This window comes from Lissotriton helveticus, chromosome 12, assembly GCF_964261635.1.
Source record: "Lissotriton helveticus chromosome 12, aLisHel1.1, whole genome shotgun sequence".
Classification (NCBI taxonomy): Eukaryota; Metazoa; Chordata; class Amphibia; order Caudata; family Salamandridae; genus Lissotriton; species Lissotriton helveticus.
Window position 1 is genome coordinate 866866380 of NC_136073.1, and position 22369 is coordinate 866888748.

The 22369-nt window shown below is 43.0% G+C and overlaps 1 protein-coding gene across 9 annotated transcripts in view; it reads left to right on the forward strand.

The window, feature by feature from the left end:
* PDE4C (phosphodiesterase 4C) overlaps positions 1–22369 on the forward strand; it is a 1009779-nt gene that overhangs the window by 940523 nt on the left and 46887 nt on the right. For all 9 annotated transcript variants that reach the window (XM_078670885.1, XM_078670887.1, XM_078670886.1 and 6 more), the window contains one exon: positions 5899–6011. In XM_078670885.1, coding sequence (XP_078527011.1) covers positions 5899–6011 — 113 coding nt within the window. The remainder of the gene's footprint in view (positions 1–5898; positions 6012–22369) is intronic.

Here is a 22369-nt window from a genome sequence, read left to right on the forward strand (position 1 = left end):
CAATGACAAAAAGGCTTACAACGTTTCTCCCTCTTATGCATTTAGCTACACTCTTGTTAAAGTGGCCAACAGGACTGTATTGAAAAGTACTGTCTCTTTATGTACTACTTAGTGTTGCATAGTTGGGAAGAGTTTGTGCCCCATAGGATTGCATTGAGTGGCAGCGTCTGCTGTTATGTCCCATGTGCATGCATTATACTGCAAACATTTACATACACCCATAGGACTCCATTGACAGAAGAAGTTTGTCCTTGTGCCCCATAGGACTGCATTGAAAGGAGAAGTTTGTCCTTGTGCCCCATAGGACTGCATTGAAAGGAGAAGTTTGTCCTTGTGCCCCATAGGACTGCATTGAAAGGGGAAGCTTGTCCGTGTGCCCCTTATGACTGCATTGAAATGAGAAGTTTGTCTGTGTGCCCCTTAGGACTGCATTGAACTGAGAAGTTTGTCCTTTTGCCCCATAGGACTGCATTGAAATTAGAAGTTTGTCCTTGTGCCCCATAGGACTGCATTGAAATTAGAAGTTTGTCCTTGTGCCCCATAGGACTGAATTGAAATGAGACGGTTGTCCTTGTGCCCCATAGGACTGTATTGAAATGAGAAGTTTGTTGTTGTGCCCATTGGATTGCATTGAAAGGAGAAGTTTGTCCTTGTGCCCACATTTGATTGCATTGATAAGAGAAGTTTGTCTTGGTGCCCCATAGGACTGAATTGAAAAGAAAAGTGTGTCCGTGTGTCCCATAGGATTTCATTGAAACAAGAAGTTTGTCCTTCTGCCCCATAAGATCGCATTGAAAGGATAAGTTTGTCCTTGTACCCCATAGGACTGCATTAAAAGGAGAAATTAGTCCTTGTGCCCCATTAGATTGAATTGAAAAGAGATGTTTGTCCTTGTGCCCCATAGGATTGGCTTGAACGGAGAGGGTTGTCCTTGTATCCTATAAGATTGCATTCAAAGGAGAAGTTTGTCTGTGTGCCCATAGAACTGCATTGAAAGGAGAAGTCTGTCCTTGTGCCCCATCGAATTGCATTAAAAGGTAATGTTTTTTCGTGTACCACATTTGATTACATCATAGGATACTATGGCCGTAGGTTTGGACTCAAGGGCAATCTTTGCTTCTATCCCACAGGATTGCATTCAAAGTAGCATTTTTGGTGTTACTAAAAATTGTATTGAAAGACTGCCTATGTTCAAGTGGCATTTAGTATTCCAATAAGATGCAGTGTTTCTCTATGGTGAGCTTAAGGCCTGCATTTTAGGATTGTGTTTAGTATGTGTCCCTTTTCTTTGGAAAGTGGTGTTCCTGTGTTTCTTCAGATTCCATTCCAAGGCAGGGCTTTTCATGTGCTGGTTGGACTGCATTGAAAGGCAAAGTTTGTTCTTCTATCCCTTGTAGTGCATTAGAAGGAAACGTTTCTTCATGGGCCCAATATAATTGCATATTTCTTTGTGTGTGTGTTACATTATTGTGTGTGTGTTTGCACGATATTATTTTGTGTATGCCTGTAAACGACAACATTAAAACATTGTGAAAATATATTTTTCCAAGGAATATATTTTATGTTATATTAACTCATTGTAAAACGCAGCGCTGCGAGAGCTCAGCTGTCCAGACTCTAACAAAGAGCATATTAAAGCGTTTTTAAAAACCTTGCCTCCTGAGTTCAGTTCCCACTGTCTCAATATTATTTCACACATCTTCTCACTGTATTAATGTGCTCATTGCATGATATGCCCCTGTCTTCATGTAGTTATCCGGTTCTTGACAGAGCTGCAAAGAAGTCCCTGGACGATAAAGCGCTTTAGAAAATGGGAAAGTGGTACAAAGTACAGGTGGAGATAAAGCAATTTACATCAACAACATGTCGTACGTCACAGTAAGGAATGAGCGAGACACTGAGTAACTACATTTAGAGAGTCTTGCCCAGACACGGAGGCACCCCAGTCGTGGACTTTGAGAAAGTCCGTCTCGCGGCTCCTCTTGCGTCAGAGATTAAAGGGCCCCGTGTGATGTGGAGCTAAGAATAGGAGATGTCTACTTACCGTGAGAAGGCGTGGTAGGCGATGCAGTGGACGGGATATTCTGATAGGTCGATATTGTTGACTTTGATATCACGACATGCGACCTACTAGTTCAAATCCAACGAGGGCACATTCAGCCATTCATCCTCTGAAGACTTTAACCCCTTGCATGCGGGGGTAAATCCCCCCACTGTGCTGGGTGGCGGGGGGCGCGCACAGCGCCCCCATGCTCATGACCAGCTCAGCTCGTCATGAGGCACGGTGCTCGTGTGCTGATGACGAGCTAAGCTCGTCACGGCCACACCCGTTCCCATGGAACGTTCAGCACAGCAGGGGAATTATCCCCGCGTGTGAGCGTTCCACGAGCCATGACGACCTGAGCTCGTCCTGAGCAACTGTGCCTCATGCACAGAACGGGTTATAAGGGGCGCTTTAGCGTTGAGTGAGTGACGCAGGTGAATCGCACTTTATACCTAAGGCTCCCTGTTTTCACCGATTTTACCAGTTTTTACTGATAAATACAGACAGAAAACCATTAATTTTCTTGCCTGTATTTATTTTTAAATGTGGATAAAAACGGAAATTGAGTGCTTTTTTGAGTGATTCTAAATACACTTTGCCATGACTGCCAGGCCAATAGCTGTGGATTGATAGGTAAGGGGGTTAAAAAAGAAAGGGATTTTAGTAAAGAGGCCTAAACAGCAGTAGATGTGCACAAGGTTAATATTGAAATGTGCATATTTTCATATAAGTGCATTGATTTATCTTCTGCGGGTGTTCAGATCACTGAAACCTGGCAGGCATTCAAGCAGGACTGTACATCTTTTGATTAAATAAATGTGGAAATATACCGGTTTCACCTTTACTTTTTTCACAAAACCCATAATAAATACTGATAAAGTTGACAAAAAATAAAAATGGATAAATACAGACAGAAATGACATAAAAAGAAATACCATAAAACCTGGAGCCCTATTTATAACCAGTTTTAGTAAAGCAAGCAGCTGCAGCTAGAACAGGGTGCTGGGAGGGCCCTGCGTCCTGGGACAGAGGTTTCCAAAACTGCCCCAGGGTTGTCCTGTAGCTTGCTATTAATACATGAAGTGCCTGGCATCCAAGTGACCCGGCACCAGCCCTATCCGCCTTCGAAAAGAACCCGCCTGCATCAAAATGTCTACAATTTCCTACATAGGACAGTCTGAAATGAGCTTTGGTCAGAGACCTTTTAAGACACGCTCAAAATGGGATTACCCAGGGGCCACACCTTCCAAGGGGCGCGCTCAGAAGGTGGGACTGCCCAGGGCCCCCACCTTCCAAGGGGCGCGCTTAGAAGGTGGGACTGCCCAGGGCCCCCACCTTCCATGGGGCGCGCTTAGAAGGTGGGACTGCCCAGGGCCCCCACCTTCCAAGGGGCCCGCTTAGAAGGTGGGACTGCCCAGGGCCCCCACCTTCCATGGGGCGCGCTTAGAAGGTGGGACTGCCCAGGGCCCCCACCTTCCATGGGGCGCGCTTAGAAGGTGGGACTGCCCAGGGCCCCCACCTTCCAAGGGGCCCGCTTAGAAGGTGGGACTGCCCAGGGCCCCCACCTTCCAAGGGGCGCGCTTAGAAGGTGAGACTGCCCAGGGCCCCCACCTTCCAAGGGGCGCGCTTAGAAGGTGGGACTGCCCAGGCCCCCCCCTTCCAAGGGGCACGCTTAGAAGGTGGGACTGCCCAGGGCCCCCACCTTTCAAGGGGCGCGCTTAGAAGGTGGGACTGCCCAGGGCCCCCACCTTCCAAGGGGCCCGCTTAGAAGGTGGGACTGCCCAGGGCCCCCACCTTGCAAGGGGCGCGCTTAGAAGGTGGGACTGCCCAGGCCCCCCACCTTCCAAGGGTCGCGCTTAGAAGGTGGGACGGCCCAGGGCCCCCACCTTGCAAGGGGCCCGCTTAGAAGGTGGGACTGCCCAGGGCCCCCACCTTCCAAGGGGCGCGCTTAGAAGGTGGGACGGCCCAGGGCCCCCACCTTCCAAGGGTCGCGCTTAGAAGGTGGGACGGCCCAGGGCCCCCACCTTGCAAGGGGCCCGCTTAGAAGGTGGGACTGCCCAGGGCCCCCACCTTGCAAGGGGCCCGCTTAGAAGGTGGGACTGCCCAGGCCCCCCACCTTCCAAGGGACCTGTCTCTCTTTCGGCCTCTACCTGTCTCTCTCTTGGCCAATGGTAATCGAAACACTTTGTTGCGGTCCCTGGTAATAACATTCAAAGTTGTTCTAACTTAGGGCCCTAAAAATATGTCTTGCCCGGGGCCCCAAAAATTCTTTACACAGCACTGGCTAAGGTCAAATTTCTACCTTTCCACTGCCTTTGTAAACAATAAAAGCCTTTGTTAAAAACTTCCACACACCTGCCCCAAAACTAGAGGTGCTCATATGTTAATTCAAACATAGTGGGGGAATTTCCAATAAACAAAATCCCCAATTAGGTCTGCGTAGTAAAAACTGCGTTAAGCCCGATTTAGCTATAAAAACATGAGTTTACGACCGGCTCGGGGTCATGACCTCTGCTCCAGCACCTCACTTCCGAGTTCCTCTCCCTGCTAGACTTCCGCCAGGAAAACCTGATGAATGGGAGAGTGACTGAAAGAGAGAAGCATAGAAGAAATAGCGCCTAAAACAGATTTGTAGGGACACTCCCCATCCCATGGAATGAAACTCGGAATAGTGCTTGTATTACCACACCCGAAAATAGCGTTAATTTTGAGTGCTTTATTGACGAAACATTTTAACAAGGACCCAGACCCGGGCTATTTATTTAGAGATGTATATAGCAGCTCCACACTACAGACTCATTGGCTTCTAGGCACCAGATTAAACAGTATAGCGCATTTCTTTTTTTTTTTTATTTCTACCACTTGATACAGGCACTCAAGATTGTTTCTCACGGTTGGTAATGGAACCAGGGTACAGGCAGATGAGATGTTGCAGAATCACACATGGCGTGTTCAGGCAGGGGAGCTGAGATTGGAACTCTGGTCTTCTATTGTTCAATTCTCAAGTGTAGCCAATGGGCCTGCTCTCTCCAGCCGCCCTCCCTCCCAGACTCCAGTCCGGGCTTTGCCTCTCTCCCCCCCCCCCCCTCGTCCCATATCTGAACGGCTTGTGGCAGCTGCCCTGTTTTCAAGTACCGCAGCAGCCCCTTCCTAACTGGATTTCCCGGGGGTTAAATATTGCCTTTATCTGCTGCCTTTTCGGCTGCGGACATCCCCCCTGTTATTTCCCAGGGGGCTTTAATACAGCATTTTTTTTATTTTTTTTGTAATGTTTCCAGGGAGGAGGGGAGATGCCTGCCCATTAGCTGGAGCGAAGCGCAGCCCTGTTGCGTCGCCATGGCAACACAACAATGGCTGCAATTTTCTGAAAATATTTATGCGCGATGCCGCGCGGAATCAATGGCATCTCTGAGCGACGTAGCCTGGTCCCTTCACCCAATTTTGGCTTTGGTTGACCCTTGTCGTCCGCAGTCGTAGAAAGAGCCACCGCGGTGGCGACACGGAAGGATCCATTGGGGTGTTTTTTTGTAGGGGGTTGTAAGAAAGAGCGGGGAGGCCAGGACTATCCCACCAGGCGGGTTGTGGCTGCAGGGGACGCGGCGCCTTGGGGGCTCCACCTGTGGTCTTCGGGCGAGCCGACATCGCCAACTTTTGTGTTTTTTTGTGGCCTACACGCCGTTGGGGACCTCCGGGCTCGGTTGCATCCGTTGGAGGGGACCAGGGGTGGATGGTTGAGGAGGGAAGCAGCAGGCCTAGGCGTGAGGCCACTGCTCGGACATGACAGTAGCCACCTGGGGCTTGTCGGCAGGCCGCTCGGGCACACTTCCCCTCAATGCCTGCTTCTCTCTCCGCAGAGGATGCCTTTCAGAAGCTGGCGGTGGAGACCCTGGAAGAGCTGGATTGGTGCTTGGACCAGCTGGAGACTCTGCAGACCAGGCATTCCGTCAGTGAAATGGCCTCGAATAAGGTAAGCGGCGCGGCCCGGCCCGCCATCTTGTCCCTTAGTGTTGGTGGGACCCACCTGTGTCATCTGATGTTATGTTACTGGCTATCAAGTTATTTACATTGGTGTAGCGCTTTTGCTATGAGTTTTTGGCGTCCAGGCGCTGTGCAAGGCTCTCCATCCCATGTGTCTCTGCAGTGCTTGGAAGCCCTCTTGCCTTCATTCATCAAACTTCACCAGAGTAAATGAACCTGGGGTGAAATGGAAAGATCGCTTACCAGGCCACTTCCTCTGAAGACCTATCGGACTTGGTCCGTCTCACCCATATTTTGACTTCTCAAAGGTTCTCCTGTTTTCTGAAGAGCTGGCCATCTCTGGTGGCAGCAGCCCTTCAGTAAAAGTTATACTAACCTTAATATGTCTTCCCACCTAGTTTTTTCTAGCTTCTCACCCAGTTTTTATCCTTAATTTGAACTTTAAACATCTACAACGTGTTAATAAAACAATGACACTTTTATGCACAAACTTGACCTTCTACCCACTTGGTGGTTGCGCTACACTTCTTCACCTCAACATGACCAGTAGGCCTGCTATTCTCCATCGCACCTACACATTTCAACATGGCCGGTAATGCCTGGTAGCTACCATTGCTCCGACTCATGCCAATATTGCCAGTAAGGCGTGTAGCTTCAAACCCACATACTTATATCAACATGGGCCTTACGGCCGGGCTCGCTCCGTCACACCTACTCATGTCAACATGTCCTCTAAAACCTGGTAGGCCCTATCACACCTACTCACTTGAACATGGACAGTAAGGCCTTAAAGGCTCCATCGGACCACCTCACGTCAACATGGCCGATTCGTGCCTTTTAGCTTCCATCGCATCTATTCACATCAACATGGGCCCTAAGGCCTGGCCGACTCCATCGCACCTACTCACGTCAACACGGCTGGTAAGGCCTGGCCGGCTCCATCGCACCTACTTACGTCAACACGGCTGGTAAGGCCTGGCCGGCTCCATCGCACCTACTGACGTCAACACGGCTGGTAAGGCCTGGCCGGCTCCATCGCACCTACTCACGTCAACACGGCTGGTAAGGCCTGGTAGGCTCCTTTGGGATGGTAAACCATCAGCTGGGGTTCTTTAACACTGTTGTCTGCTTTCCTTCAAATTGACCAATACAGGAGCAGAGACACGCAGCATCATTATCACTTAATATGTTTTATGGCGTGGTCTCTCTGTTGTATTATAATCCTGGAATATTCAGACTGCTACAAAGAGTAGCACTACATTTATGGAAAGAATTCTCACTACATGTGGCTGCAACATGATTGAGCGATGGGTGGCCACTAACTGGGCACAAGGGATTCATTTGTGCAATGAGATAAAACCTCACTGCACAATACTGGCACTGGCAAATGACTTACTCTAAGAAAAGTTATACTGCTCGAAGTAACTACTAAATTGTGGAATGATGAGTTCACTATGCTAGGAAGCTGCAATATGTAAGTGTTGGGTATGCCATCTCACGGACAATGAGACCTTCTCCACAAGAGGAATTGTTGAGTTATAATTGTAACTGGTGGGTTTTGTTGAAAGTAATGCTTTGGACCTTCACCCTAAGGCCTGCGTTTGATATTATTCTGCTCTACTATTCACTTGCTCCCCTCCCAGTTTGCTATGTTCCAGTCATTATCTTACCCTTGTCCCTTCGATTGTAACCTTCTTGTTTGATGTGCATATTTGATTTGTTTGGGTTGTTATCCCTTTGATGATTGTACTGCAACTTTTACCTCCCTCTCCCTCAAATTGTAAAGCGCTCTGATATCCTTCGGGGTCATGTTTGCACTATATAAAACTTTATAAATAAAATAAAATAAATAAAGTAAATGAGCCGAAGCGCAGTTAAGAATTGACTTGACTGTACACTTATGGCAAAAATAACATAAGGATGATTCTTACTACTGGTGTTTACTTCTAATAGATTTTTCAATCCAAAACTTCTGACCACTGTCTTACATTAGTCCCCAGTTGGTAAAATGACTTAAACTCCCTAAACGGAAGTGACATAATTCAAGGACAAAATGTTAGGAGTTGGCCTAACGGCTAGGGCGGTCGACCTCGAATCTGGGGACCCGGGTTCGAGTGTCGGCAAGGATGCTCAACAGGCTGTCATTCTGGGCAAATCACTTAATCTTCCCGGGCCTAACAAAAAACAAAAAAAAGAATGTGTCCTCGTGTAACACAACTGATGCTCCTGTAAAGCCCTCTGATACTCGATACCTTCGGGTCAAGTTCGCACTATATAAAACTTCGTGAAAAAAAGCATAAATCAATAGATCTGTAGCAAAGTAGCATGGTGTTGCTGGTGGAAATTAAAAGCAAATGCAGCTGTTTACATTGTACATTTGCTGCAGTAACAGGTCTGCAGTTGCACTTCCAGGTCTCTTCTGATGTCATTTCCTGCTTTAGAGATAAGCGCAGTTTAGAGAGTGAAACACAGTGTAATTTGTACAAAGTAAAAATAAATAATCCAGATGGAATTTAAAATCTAACTAGTGACTGTGGAAGTTGTCGAAACACTAAATCGTATGGAGCAAGCGACTTGTTACTGGAGTAAATTGTATGTCCTCTTTGACCATGCCAATCTCCCAGAGGAGATGGTGGATTACTGCTCTTGTTTATCCCATGTACTCTCCCTAATTTTATTGAGAATTTGAGACCCTGAAGTTAGAAATGTGTACATTTTAGTAAAAAAAGCCCAAGTCTTAGGAGAAGTATAGATTCTCCAGTTGACTCCTCCAGACAAAGCCGTCGCAAGAGCAGCCGATGACCCGTCAGAAGTGGCCATAGTTTCTCACTCCTGCATAACCCCACTCTCCACATGACGCGAGCAAAGACGTTTTAAGGCATGAGCAAAGTGGACCCTGACCCAGGGCCCCAGTCTTTGAGGGGGCCCCCAGAGATCCAGGTCTGTTTTGCAGAATCTTGCTCTGATGACCGTGAACAATTCTTAAACATATTTTTTTAAATACCGTTTTCTTGTCATTTATTTTCAATGTGGGTGATGTTGCAGAGAGATGTTGTGTTTATATTTCATGCAACATCCTTAAAAAAGATACTTTTTGATCAAAACAGGACCTCAGTATGAGAAATCGGAGAGCGTCACAGAGATTATTTGCATAAGTATCAGTGAGCTGCTGCTGTTTTACAATATTGAAAACACACTTCACTATCCCTGAATAATAGATGTAAACACATTTAGAATTTGGACCAGTGTGCCTGTGCACTGTCGGTGACCCGGCCAGAGAGGGCATGAAAGAGCTGAAACTGATCATATATTCAAAGCTGTTCCTAACAGGGGCCCCCAAAATATGTTTGGCCCCGGGCCCCAAAAATCCTTAAGATGTCCCTGGACATGAGTGAGTACCTACCACCCACTACCAAGTCACGAGTGAGAGCGGCTATCTTAGAAGATGCTGTGTCCAAACAACATTATGAATTCAAGGTTGAAATAAATTCACACTTTATCCTTGAACTCAAAATAGAATCCGCTCCAATGTTTGTTTGGCTCTTGGGATGATATAACATGATTGAATGTTAATCACGATTTCACTTTATTGACCTCTTTTGCTTTCACAGCACTATTCCACGTAGCAGAAAATCTCATGCAATGCATTAGTCATTGCATGTATATCATTCGACTCTATAGGTAAACAAGCACTTTGGTGTGGAATGAATTTTGTGTTGGTGGAAGTGTTTATTTACATCCTTGGCTTCAGTGGAAAAGTGGTTTGTTTGTTGTCGATGCAAAGTGTTGTTTTTATGAGTTCCTCCCATGATTCAACGAGCAAGAATGTCAGTCCCCCCCACGGCTGCCATCTTGAAAAGGTCACACTTCTTCCAAGGTTATATGACCTTTGATTGGATTGTTTTGTTCTGTTTGCGATAAAAAATATTTTGCTGAAAACACTTTATGCCAAAAAAAGTCCAAAGGTGATACAATTTAACTGAACGTATTATTCGGTCAGATATACTGTGTTGGAACAAAAAAAACAAAAAACTTCTTTAATTGAAATTTAAAAAAAAGGTTTGAACGGTGGACACCCTCATGTATCCCCAAACACATGGGCCTTACTGTGGCCGGCCTGGAAAAGGTTGCGATATGACGTATACCGACGCCACAGAGATTTGAGTTTATCAGGAACTACAAGTAGCGCCTTTTTAAGATGACTGCTCTCAGAATGGGGAATAACATGCAGGTTTTGTGCTTATCACTTCAATATATGCATGCCCTTTCTTTTATCATGGATTTTTTCCCTTAGTAAAATTCGGCAGGTTTGACGTGGCGACATTCGCCCGGATAAAATTGCGGCGGGTGTGGTGCTTGTCGTTCAACTAGCTAGTAAGTGTAATGTGTGCTGTAACAAAAGTTAACACACATATTGCAATTAAGGCATGGCTGGCAAAACACTTATCTCATGCTTATTTACCGACCCATAATTCAAAATGCACTGCAAAATGGCCATGGTCTGATTTTGGTTTAGTGTGCTGTAAAATTTGTTGTGTAGATTTTACTTACTTGTTTTCTTTTTAGCAATATACAGACATAGGAAAGTGGTTTGTTCTTGTTAATAAGTGTTCTTTTTTTTAATTTCTCAAATGTTCTAAAAGTTGCGCTTAGAACAAATCATTTTTGACTATCTGTGGGATTCTGTTCAGGCGCTCGGCTGCAGTTGTGTGATTTGTTTTGGATTTTGGATTCAAGAGTCCCATTCTGAGGGGCAGGTAGGGAAGTTTGTAGCAGTGTGTGGTTTTGTTGACTGTATTTGCAACTTTATCTTAAATTTGCTTTCACTTTCAGCCCTGTCCCTTCTTGAGTCAGTGTAGTTGGCAGTAACACTTTTATTGAAGTTCCAATATGGGATTGGCGGTGTTTCCAATTCTTTAGTGGCAGTTCTTTCGGTAACCTGTGGGCGGCGTAATTTTTCTTCTCAGCATTAGGACATTGCACTATCACCATTTCTCAGTACTCTTAATGGATAAATAGTAATGCAGGTACTCACTGTCTGGTACTCTCCCATTAAAGCAATTGCAGCCATGCTTAGAAGTGTAGGTACTCTCCCTTTCAACTTAAAGAAGTGCAGGTACTCAGTACCGGACAGCACCTGCCCAAGTAAAGCATTGTCCTTGCTGCACAACAGAGCAGAGGACACCTCAGCATGTCTATCATGGCGTAACAGGCTCCTGGGAACCTGCAGCTTATAACTGCATGGCCATAACATTCAACGACAAACCTAATATATTTAAAGTGTGGTTTAGTTCAGATGTGCAGGTAAACCGGTGACGTGTAGGGTTGCCCTCTGGCTGTTTTTTTTTTGTTTTTCTTGTTTTTTTTTGTTTTTTTTATTTACCAGCCTGGTCTGTATTTTTAAGTCCAGGACGTTACAAATATTATTAAGAGCTTTCCTCTTTGACACACAAACCTAAAAGAGCAAACACATAAAGAGATCAGTTATGTAGTACTTGAGAGCTGTCTTAATCCTTCTAGAATGTTTGTTAAGACAGACAGAGGGATCATTTACCCCTTTCAATAGAATCCTGACAATTTCATCCAATTTTGTTTTTCAATTACCAGCTCATGGCTTTTCCAGAATAGCGAAACGTAAATAAATAGGTGGTATTTTTTCTAAGAAATGTGGCAACCTCCATGACGTGCGATGGAACGAATCTTAAGGCATCTAAGTTGTGTCTCGTTGCGGCGTGATGTCTGAACCTTAGGCTCAGATCTGAATCAAGAATCCGTGTCCGAAGTCAGGCCATTAGCCTAAAACCAGCTCTGGGAGGTAAAGTTGGGTCCTTGCATCTGAACCGAGGTCTCGCGCTTGAATTTTGGCTTTGTTCCTAAACGTTGACCTCAGGTATGAACTAAGCCTTGGCGTAGTTCGCTGAGTTTTGCTATGCGGAACTCCGAGAAGTTACAAAAAAACTCAGCAAAGTTCCGCAAGTGGCGGAGTGTAGTGCAAACTGCTGTTAGCGCTGGTCTTCCTGCCGCTCTGGTAGAAATTCTGGTAGAAATTCTACCCGAGCGGTGGCTCGCGAATTAGCATTCGCAAGCAGGGGAAAACCCTTCTGCACTACGCAAAGCGGAGTTTTCTGCACTCCACGAGCTCCGCGGAGTGCAGAAAACTCAGCGAATGGAGCGGAGTTCAACACCTATGCCTAGTATGAACCAAGGGATTATTAGTCTGAATGTTAAATGTCCATCAGCTGCTTTGCCTTTTCTTTTCTCTTAAGAACTTTAGTACAAAATACACGAGACTGGAACCTGGCATCTCACCTAACAACAATTGACTTCTGTATTATTTTTGTAGAACTTTGCTTATTTGAGAATTGTATGCATGGCAGTATCTTCACTAAGACAAACGTAAAATGACTTCCAAAATTCTAGGCACTGAATGTTATGACTTCCATGCCTAGAATGTTAACTGAAGGTCTGGCTAACCCTAAGTGTACCCCGAAGCCTTGATGTAACACCTTAAGTTTTTCACCCAACCATAACCCTTACTCCCCCTAACCTCAAACCTAAGCCTTTTTACAGTGCTGGCAGAAGGGGGATGTGCTGTGGGGGTCAGGGGGCATTTTTCCCAGAGCCTGAGCTTTTTCAGTGCCCCATATTTATGCCGCCAAATGTATTCGGTCTGCCTTGATCGCAAAGCTGTTACTGGACTTTTAGGCTCAACAGAAAAGTAGCTTTAAGCAGCACTACTGAGAGAAGGGCATTGGCTCCACCCACATTTGATCACTTTGAGGACAGCACTGACAAAGAGTGGTTGTATTGCAATTTTTATATTTCTGAGCAGCCTATGCTCAAGACAACAGGACTGAGACGTATATGGTAGCAAAGCAATGATCTGTGGAGAAGTGTGGCTCAATGGTTAGAGCGGCAGACCCTGATGCAGAGGTCTGGCCCGGGACCAGGGTTCAATTCCTCCCTCGGCGGCTCTTGGACTCAATCTCCCTGGACCTGATAATTCTCGCCTCGGTGCCTAGTCTAATCATGGGTCCCACTCTGTGACTCTGGGCAATACCTTGCTTAATCTCCACAACGGCCCCAGCAGCGCTTGGATGCCTGGCCTCCACCTTGGGGGTGCCCCGGAGTGGACATTTCACATGAAAAAGCCAGGAAGGGTTTCACAGCGGTATGAGTGCAGCGCCGGGACGCCCCGTCGCGTGGGCAGCCGTGCGCTTTACAAATACAACACATTTACATCAGCACTGTGGGTCTGATCTATTTATATGTAAAGTAATGGCAAAGACAGTAGGCCTGACATATTTATTGCTGAAATGCAGATGTTAACGTCAGTGGGCATTTAAGGATGAAGTGTTATTGCAAATGTCAAAGCCTGTGGACAGGTATTGTGTCGGACGGAATCTGACAGATGAGTGTAGTGGACAATAGCCTTGGTGATAAACACCCCTATTGACAACTCCTGGAAAAAGATTAGCACTTTAACTAACCGTTTTAACCCCTCTATGGCAAGGCCGGACATTATCTTGCCAATTGTCATTTTTGTACATATGTGCAATTTGTTGACTGGGTGACTGACGGGTGCCTTGTGGGAAAACCTAAGTGCAATACAGTAGGCCTGGGTTGGTTATGGTGGCAACCCAATGATCAAAGCTTCATGCCGGATTGGTTAATCTGTTCATCATGGAAAGTTACGACAAAGGCAGTAGGCCTGACATATTGATTGTGAAGCACCTATGGTAAAGCCAATAGGTTTTTGAGGGTGGGTTGTCTGTATATGGTGTTACAGCTTCTAGATAAGTATTTAGTCACAATGAATGACGCAGATTACTATAGTGAGCAAGTGGTTTGCTCATCTCGTCTGACAAATCGCGAGGATAGGAGATTTGCAGTGAGATAATCCTTTGTTAAACCCTCTTATAAGGAGTTATATATTGCTCAACTACATTTAATTTAGTAAAATTGCAATTTATGACTGTACGACTGGTGGTTGCCTTGTGAGAAAGCTTAGGTTCGGTCAGAAAGTCTAAGTTGTTTTGATGACAAGTCAAAGATTACTCTATGGGTATGATTGGTTCATTTGGAAATGTTCTTTCATATGCCAGAAGTCTCATCTGTTTATTTTGAAACATTATTACAAAAGCTGCTGGCCTCGCCTATTTATTTGGAAAAGTTTAAAAATAGGTGTTTAGGAGTGGATTGTCATTACACTGTGTTAAAGTCTGTAAACAAACATGAAATTACTTGGACTTTCAGAGTTTTTTGAAGTATGCAAGGGTTTTTGTAGTAATTACTACTTCTGGAAAACCCTTAGGGTTGAAGATTTGTACTTCGATAATCTTTCTCATCTCCTCTTAGGTGAGGTTGTATAATGTTTTGTCAGCTCTACTTCTGAAGCTTTTCCAATTTTAAAATGGTGTAATGGATGGTGGCCTTGTGGGTAACCTCAAGCGTGGTTCGGTAACCTTAAGCGTGTTAGGTAGGCCTGAGTTTGTTATGGTGGCAAGCTAACGATAAAGGTTATAGGCCTGATGGCTTTATTGTGAAAAGTTATGTCAGATGACTTAAGTCTATCCTGTTTATTATGAAACGTTATGAGATGGGTTGCAGACATATTTATGTCAGAACATACGTTAACCCGTTTCTTGCTTCGAACGTTTAGCGCCAGTGCTGAACGTTATAAGAAACGGGTGGGGCCGCGTCGGCCGTTGGACGTGCGCAGCACTACGGAGGTAGTGCTCGCAACGTCCAACGGCCGACGGCAGCACTAAAGGGGTTAAAGCAAATGAGCATTTATGGATGTGTTGTTATTACGCTCTTCTAAAGATTGTAGACAAATATTCTGGAATCTGCCCATTTACATTAGTAGGCAAGAGTTTTGGTGTGTGTTACCCTCTCTGACGAACGCTGGAGATAGAATCGTTACATTGTTAGAATCCTTATTAGACACCCATCAGTGTTTCCAATGGGACTATAGATGTGCAGGTACTCACTATTTAGAGTAGCTGCTTGCTTCTGAGAAGTGCCGGTACTCCACCATTAAATGTATTGCAGCTCTGCTGAGAAGTACTGGAACTCTCCCTTTCAAAATAAAGAAGTGTAGGTACTCAGTACTGGACAGTACCTGCCCATTTAAAGCACTGCACCCATCTCATAAGAGGGGTTGCTATTTATGTCCCCAACTGTAATTTTGTACATATTTATAATTCAGTGGTTGGCATTTGCAGAGATGGTTACCCCGTTTGTAGAATCATGGGGTGTATCTCACCTTCCACATCTTCTCATCATACCTGCCAGCCACTGACCCCGTCACACTCTCCACGCCCTCTCCTGACATCTACCAACTACAGACCCAGCCACAAACTCAACACAGTATACCCACACCTGCCAACCACTGACCCCACCATACACTCTGCTCCCTTTCCACACAACTGTCCGCCTCTGACCCGTCACACGCTCAACACCATCTCCTTGCAGCTGCCAGCCTCAGACCCCACCACACTGTCCCCCCAACACCAATTAGCCACAGACCAAGTCATACACTCCACACCCTCTCCCGACACGTTTCGGCCCCCTAACCCGTCACACATTCCTCAACCTCGCCTCTCTACAACCAACGAAAGACCCTGCCGTGCGCTCTGGCCTGGTTCCAGGGGGGTGGCCACGTGGGCAAGGCTCTCCCAAGGGAACTCTCTGCTCCACCCATGGTCAGTCTACAAATAGAAGGGTGTCCATTCGCGTTATTTTTAATGTTTCACGTGTCCTGCATCCCGTGCTTTCTGTTTCAACGACTCACTTGCGAAATGAGCCATGCCTTGCAATACTTCATGTCCGTGCCAAAGGGCAGTCGCAGTGGGGGTAGAGCTGTGTCTGTTATTCCAAGGCCTATGCCCAAGGCGTTCCTCTGCCATTCTAAGGAAAAAAACAAGCATTGGTTTGCTGTCGGGCAGTGAACAGCAGCTGATGTGACCCTTGCAGGATACAGTCAGGGCTTGCCGGGACCTGCCATTTCTCAGACCCGGCAATAACTAAAAACGCACTTTGAAACAGGTCCCTACAAGGCCCTATGTTCACATCTTAACAAACCAAAGCACTGATCGATTTCTCAACAATTGTAAAAACCTTTTACATGTCAGTGACGCGGTTTACATTTCACATTTTACGTCATCTTGCCTTTCCTGTGCATATTTGTTTTTTGCAGATGTTGTGTTTCTATAGTGTTTTAATGAAACATGAGTCTTGTGTAATGTCTACTGTGAACCGAGTCATGTCTGGCTGAGGTCAGGTTGTGTAAAACTGTTCATTATGGGACACAATTGTGAGCTTGAGAGGTGAAGGAAGTGCAAGTGTCTCACACTGCATGCCAATGGGTCAAAAAAGCACTTCAACACCTCATCAGAGGTAAGCAAGTGCTATATAACTGCAAACATTTTCCCTCTTCTATCCCTCCACTATCCTTTTCAATCCAAATAACTAACTGACATACCCACAACTCACATTACTTCATATATTACTATGCTAATTCACCAGTAATCCTTTATGGGTTCCAGAGTAGCATGCTACTCGCTGAAAAAGCACTTTGACGCCTTGTCAGGGGTAGTAAGGGCTCTATAAATACAATTACAATAAAGATGTTCAGATTTAATGCCTATGAAACCATTAGTTTATCTGCAGCGTGCCCACAGCAGTGGCCATATCTGGGCCAATTTTGCTTTCTATTTTATGAGAAAGTGGTTTAAGGGAGTATACGAAATTGTGAAATATTGACTGTGCCAAAAGAAAAGGAATTGCTGAGTTTACAAGTGCGGAGAGAGAGAGAGAAAGTGAGAGGGCACGGTGAATGGGGGGTAGCACAAGAGAGGTCATGCAGAATGACAGTCTGAAAAGACAGACCTGAAGAGTAAGGAGACGTGTGAGACATTCAGATGGGTTATTTCAGAAAGATACAGAGAGGATAGGTTGTAAGTACCTACCAGAGCAAGAGATTTCACAGGAATGTGATGTTAAAGGGACTGACTGAGACACGCTGGAGACCACTAGACAGACTTTATTAAAAGTTCATTCATGGTTTCTTATTATCAGAATTGAAACATTTTCAATTTTAATTCTTTGCAGCATTTTCTGTGTTACTCATTTATCTGATACAGCTAAGAGGCATTGGCAACATAAAAGATTTGGGCTGGTTTAGGCATGGATCCATTGTTGTGAGGTGTTTGGCTGCCATAATGGATTGCACACACTTGAGCTGGTTTCACCACGATATGTAGTAATTATCGTACCCCGGCCTAAATGTGTCTCCATGGCTTTGAGCTTTCTGCTACTCATAGGCAGCCCTGGGCGTAGTTCGCGGAGTTTTGCTATTTGAAACTCCACAAAGTTACAAAAAAACTCAGCAAAGCTCCATGAGTGGCAGAGTGTAGTGCGAACTGCAGTTTGTGCTGGTATTCCTGCCGTTCAAAGAGAAATTCTACCCGAGTGGCAGCTCGCGATAGCGAATTTACCGCTCGCAAACTTATCGTTCGTGATCGCGAGTTGGGGAAAAACTCTGCTGCAAATCGCGAAGCGGGGTTTTCTGCACTCCGCGAACTCTGCGGAGTGCGAAGTGCAGAAATCTCAGTGAATGGAACGAAGTTCTCTGCTCACACCTATGCCTAGGTGGACTCCATAAAGCGATTTACTGGTGGTGTAAAAGCGTCTCCAGTGGTTGGTTGCTTTTGCTCTTCGGTGGACTCAATAAATTGATGCACCCGTGGCCTAACAGTGCCTCAGCTGTTTTTGTGCGAGAACTGACTCAACCATACCCTCTTCAGGGGTAACTTCTCTTATCCTACCACGCGAACCTCAGATCTCTTGTCCGTAAAGAACAATCATCATCAAAGCCGCTGGTATTCAGATCCACAACAAAGACAAGGGCTCTCCTTAACACCAACACAAATGAATTTGAGTGAAGCTCGCACTCACTTTTGTATACCGCATTGGTGGGTGTGTTTACACGCTGCTGTGACAAGTGTGACTGCACCCTCAGGGCACTCACACATGACACGAAAACTCTTCACGTTAGATGACACCAAAGCAAGCCCCCATCTGCGTGTGCAATGTAAGACATGGTCCTACCTACCAGTCCACTAGGAGTGCGCCTTGAGGACTCAACAAGAGGTGCAGCAAGCACTATAGAAATGCTGAAATACCAATTGATGATTAGGAGTAAGAATTCATTAGAGAAGGTGCTTCTGAAAGGCTGAGAGGGCTGTGTCAGAGTCAGTCACATGCCTGGGAATACTTCAATGATAATGTCACTCACCTTGTGGCTGAATCAGTCCCGGCTTATCCCCACTTTGAAACTCACTGCTTATATAATGACCCTATTTCTAAGTGCATTTTAAAATAATTATTGTGTGAGTTTTTTCCTCACACCCTACCAAGTGATGCACACTGCACCAAGTGCATTAAAAACACCCTGCCTTCTCTTTGAAATAAATATAAGAGAACAGCAAGGAGCCCCATGTAAAAAATAAAAATCTTGTATATTTTAAGCAAATTTACTGACCAATATGTATTAAAATGTTCCATTTACAGTTTCCCCCAAAATTCCTTGGGGGGGGGGGTGGATTCATCTACTCACAACGACAAAACATATTTTGTTTTGATCATTTGATCAATGTTACTAGCCCACAGTGTTTTAAAAAGCTCCATTAAACATTTTTGTTTCCAAACATTCCAAAGGGAACTCCTAACCCTGTGTAAAACATATTTAAATACTCTCAACTTTTGACTAGTGACTTACCCTGTGTAAAACATATTTAAATACTCTCAACTTTTGACTAGTGACTTACCCTGTGTAAATACATATTTAAATACTCTCAACTTTTGACTAGTGACTAACCCTGTGTAAAACATATTTAAATACTCTCAACTTTTGACTAGTGACTTACCCTGTGTAAATACATATTTAAATACTCTCAACTTTTGACTAGTGACTTTCCCTGTGTAAAACATATTTAAATACTCTCAACTTTTGACTAGTGACTTTCCCTGTGTAAATACATATTTAAATACTCTCAACTTTTGACTAGTGACTTTCCCTGTGTAAATACATATTTAAATACTCTCAACTTTTGACTAGTGACTTTCCCTGTGTAAATACATATTTAAATACTCTCAACTTTTGACTAGTGACTTACCCTGTGTAAATACATATTTAAATACTCTCAACTTTTGACTAGTGACTTACCCTGTGTAAATACATATTTAAATACTCTCAACTTTTGACTAGTGACTTTCCCTGTGTAAATACATATTTAAATACTCTCAACTTTTGACTAGTGACTTTCCCTGTGTAAATACACATTTAAATACTCTCAACTTTTGACTAGTGACTTTCCCTGTGTAAATACATATTTAAATACTCTCAACTTTTGACTAGTGACTTACCCTGTGTAAATACATATTTAAATACTCTCAACTTTTGACTAGTGACTTTCCCTGTGTAAATACATATTTAAATACTCTCAACTTTTGACTAGTGACTTTCCCTGTGTAAATACATATTTAAATACTCTCAACTTTTGACTAGTGACTTTCCCTGTGTAAATACATATTTAAATACTCTCAACTTTTGACTAGTGACTTTCCCTGTGTAAAAACATATTTAAATACTCTCAACTTTTGACCAGTGACTAACCCTGTGTAAAACATATTTAAATACTCTCAACTTGTGACTAGTGCCTAACCCGGTGTAAAAACATATTTAAATACTCTCAGCTTTTGACCAGTGACTAACCCTGTGTAAATACATATTTAAATACTCTCAACTTTTGACTAGTGACTAACCCTGTGTAAAACATATTTAAATACTCTCAACTTTTGACTAGTGACTAACCCTGTGTAAAACATATTTAAATACTCTCAACTTTTGACTAGTGACTAACCTGTGTAAAACATATTTAAATACTTTCAACTTTTGACTAGTGACTAACCCTGTGTAAAACATATTTAAATACTCTCAAATTTTGACTAGTGACTTACCCTGTGTAAAAACATATTTAAATACTCTCAACTTTTGACTAGTGACTAACCCTGTGTAAAACATATTTAAATACTCTCAACTTTTGACTAGTGACTTACCCTGTGTAAAAACATATTTAAATACTCTCAACTTTTGACTAGTGACTTACCCTGTGTAAAAACATATTTAAATACTCTCAACTTTCGACTAGTGACTAACCCTGTGTAAAAACATATTTAAATACTCTCAACTTTCGACTAGTGACTTACCCTGTGTAAATACATATTTAAATACTCTCAACTTTTGACTAGTGACTTTCCCTGTGTAAATACATATTTAAATACTCTCAACTTTTGACTAGTGACTTACCCTGTGTAAATACATATTTAAATACTCTCAACTTTTGACTAGTGACTTTCCCTGTGTAAATACATATTTAAATACTCTCAACTTTTGACTAGTGACTTTCCCTGTGTAAATACATATTTAAATACTCTCAACTTTTGACTAGTGACTTTCCCTGTGTAAATACATATTTAAATACTCTCAACTTTTGACTAGTGACTTTCCCTGTGTAAAAACATATTTAAATACTCTCAACTTTTGACCAGTGACTAACCCTGTGTAAAACATATTTAAATACTCTCAACTTGTGACTAGTGCCTAACCCGGTGTAAAAACATATTTAAATACTCTCAGCTTTTGACCAGTGACTAACCCTGTGTAAATACATATTTAAATACTCTCAACTTTTGACTAGTGACTAACCCTGTGTAAAACATATTTAAATACTCTCAACTTTTGACTAGTGACTAACCCTGTGTAAAACATATTTAAATACTCTCAACTTTTGACTAGTGACTAACCCTGTGTAAAACATATTTAAATACTCTCAACTTTTGACTAGTGACTAACCCTGTGTAAAACATATTTAAATACTTTCAACTTTTGACTAGTGACTAACCCTGTGTAAAACATATTTAAATACTCTCAAATTTTGACTAGTGACTTACCCTGTGTAAAAACATATTTAAATACTCTCAACTTTTGACTAGTGACTAACCCTGTGTAAAACATATTTAAATACTCTCAACTTTTGACTAGTGACTAACCCTGTGTAAAACATATTTAAATACTCTCAACTTTTGACTAGTGACTTACCCTGTGTAAAAACATATTTAAATACTCTCAACTTTTGACTAGTGACTTACCCTGTGTAAAAACATATTTAAATACTCTCAACTTTCGACTAGTGACTAACCCTGTGTAAAAACATATTTAAATACTCTCAACTTTCGACTAGTGACTTACCCTGTGTAAAAACATATTTAAATACTCTCAACTTTCGACTAGTGACTAACCCTGCATAAAAACATATTTAAATACTCTCAACTTTTGACTAGTGACTAACCCTGTGTATAACATATTTAAATACTCTCAACTTTTGACTAGTGACTAACCCTGCTTAAAAACATATTTAAATACTCTCAACTTTTGACTAGTGACTTACCCTGTGTAAAAACATATTTAAATACTCTCAACTTTTGACTAGTGACTTACCCTGTGTAAAAACATATTTAAATACTCTCAACTTTCGATTAGTGACTAACCCTGCATAAAAACATATTTAAATACTCTCAACTTTTGACTAGTGACTAACCCTGCTTAAAAACATATTTAAATACTCTCAACTTTTGACTAGTGACTTACCCTGTGTAAAAACATATTTAAATACTCTCAAATTTTGACTAGTGACTAACCCTGCTTAAAAACATATTTAAATACTCTCAACTTTTGAGTAGTGACTTACCCTGTGTAAAAACATATTTAAATACTCTCAACTTTTGACTACTGACTTACCCTGTGTAAAAACATATTTAAATACTCTCAACTTTCGACTAGTGACTAACCCTGCTTAAAACATATTTAAATACTCTCAACTTTTGACTAGTGACTTACCCTGTGTAAAACATATTTAAATACTCTCAACTTTTGACTAGTGACTTACCCTGTGTAAAAACATATTTAAATACTCTCAACTTTCGACTAGTGACTAACCCTGCATAAAAACATATTTAAATACTCTCAACTTTTGACTAGTGACTAACCCTGCTTAAAAACATATTTAAATACTCTCAACTTTTGACAAGTGACTTACCCTGTGTAAAAACATATTTAAATACTCTCAACTTTCGACTAGTGACTAACCCTGCGTAAAAACATATTTAAATACTCTCAACTTTTGACTAGTGACTAACCGTGCTTAAAAACATATTTAAATACTCTCAACCTTTGACTAGTGACACTGCAGTATCTGTAAAAGTGAAACATGCGTAATGGAT